Below are 1,073 nucleotides of genomic sequence, written 5' to 3'. Positions count from 1 at the left end.
AAGATATTATACTGACATTATGGAATTTTACCTTTTGTTATAGGGACCGTAAATATTTTGTGTTTTTGTTACCTTAAAAGAAATTGAGTTATATTTAAACATAAACTAAAAATATGAAACTTTCACCAAAGTTAACGGAATAATATCTAAATTTAGAGGGTCAAAAGTGAGAAAATAAATAAATAAATAAAAACTTTGAAACCCAGTGGTGTGGTGTGGTGGCGTGGAACATAATATCCCCATAAAATTCCAACCAATTTCCTCCAAAACCCCACACTATTCTTCTTCCATTCCCATGCCATTTCCATCCTTCTCCCTCAACCCATTCCCGGACCGGGACAAGCCAACTCCGACGGAGTCCACCGCTGCACACGACGAGTTAGCGGCGGTGAAGGCAGCGGCATGGGCCTGGTACCAGCACGGGTCCGGGTCCGAATCGAAGCCGATGCGGGAATTCGGACTGACCAGGCCCATCAGTGTCCCCAAGCCATCTCGCTACAGGCTCGAAGCCACAAACCGAAGTCCAAGTATTTCGATTGAGGACAATTTACAGACACCTAGTCCGAATAGCAACTCTCTCCTCGACAGCTACGAAATTGCGAGCATTTCTAGACGGTTATCTGACCTTTTAGACCCCAATGATCGCAATAATTTTAGTCTTAGGAGCTTTGAATCTGAGATTATGGATCTAGGACGACAAATTGAGGGGAAAACCACGAAGGCCAACAAATTCAGTGGGTTATGGCGGTGGCAGAGGCGGAAACCGTCGTTGATGTGTGGCAAAATGGAGGATGTGGTTCTTGCCACCAAAAAACATCCCCGTCGGCCCATGCCACGGTGGACCTAGCTAGCAAAGGCCGCCCTAAGGTTAGTTACTTCTTTACTCATCCTTTTTCTTGAGTTTTTACGTTAAAATTTTGGTTAAATATTGGTTACCTTCAATTTTATTTATGTTTCCAAACGTTTTAGCCTTTAAACCACTTCTCGGTTGATATATTAATTTTGGTTAGAATGTTAATTTAATCGTTTTAGTTTATGGTCTTTTAAACGGTTGGAATTTATGCTTATTTTTT

General features: G+C 41.8%; 1 protein-coding gene across 1 annotated transcript; it reads left to right on the top strand.

The window, feature by feature from the left end:
• Window positions 1–295: 295 nt before the first annotated feature.
• LOC103499304 (uncharacterized) lies at window positions 296–847 on the top strand. The gene has a single exon (XM_017047070.1). The coding sequence runs from the start codon at window positions 296–298 to the stop codon at window positions 845–847; it is 552 nt and encodes a 183-aa protein (XP_016902559.1).
• The last annotated feature ends 226 nt before the right edge of the window (window positions 848–1,073 follow it).

The sequence above is a fragment of the Cucumis melo genome, chromosome 9 (genome assembly GCF_025177605.1).
Source record: "Cucumis melo cultivar AY chromosome 9, USDA_Cmelo_AY_1.0, whole genome shotgun sequence".
Classification (NCBI taxonomy): Eukaryota; Viridiplantae; Streptophyta; class Magnoliopsida; order Cucurbitales; family Cucurbitaceae; genus Cucumis; species Cucumis melo.
This window is presented reverse-complemented; position numbering and strand designations above follow the sequence as displayed.

Bases quoted from the DNA above. Each gene is read 5' to 3' on its own strand.
- LOC103499304 (XM_017047070.1), top strand. From the start codon at position 296: ATGCCATTTCCATCCTTCTCCCTCAACCCATTCCCGGACCGGGACAAG.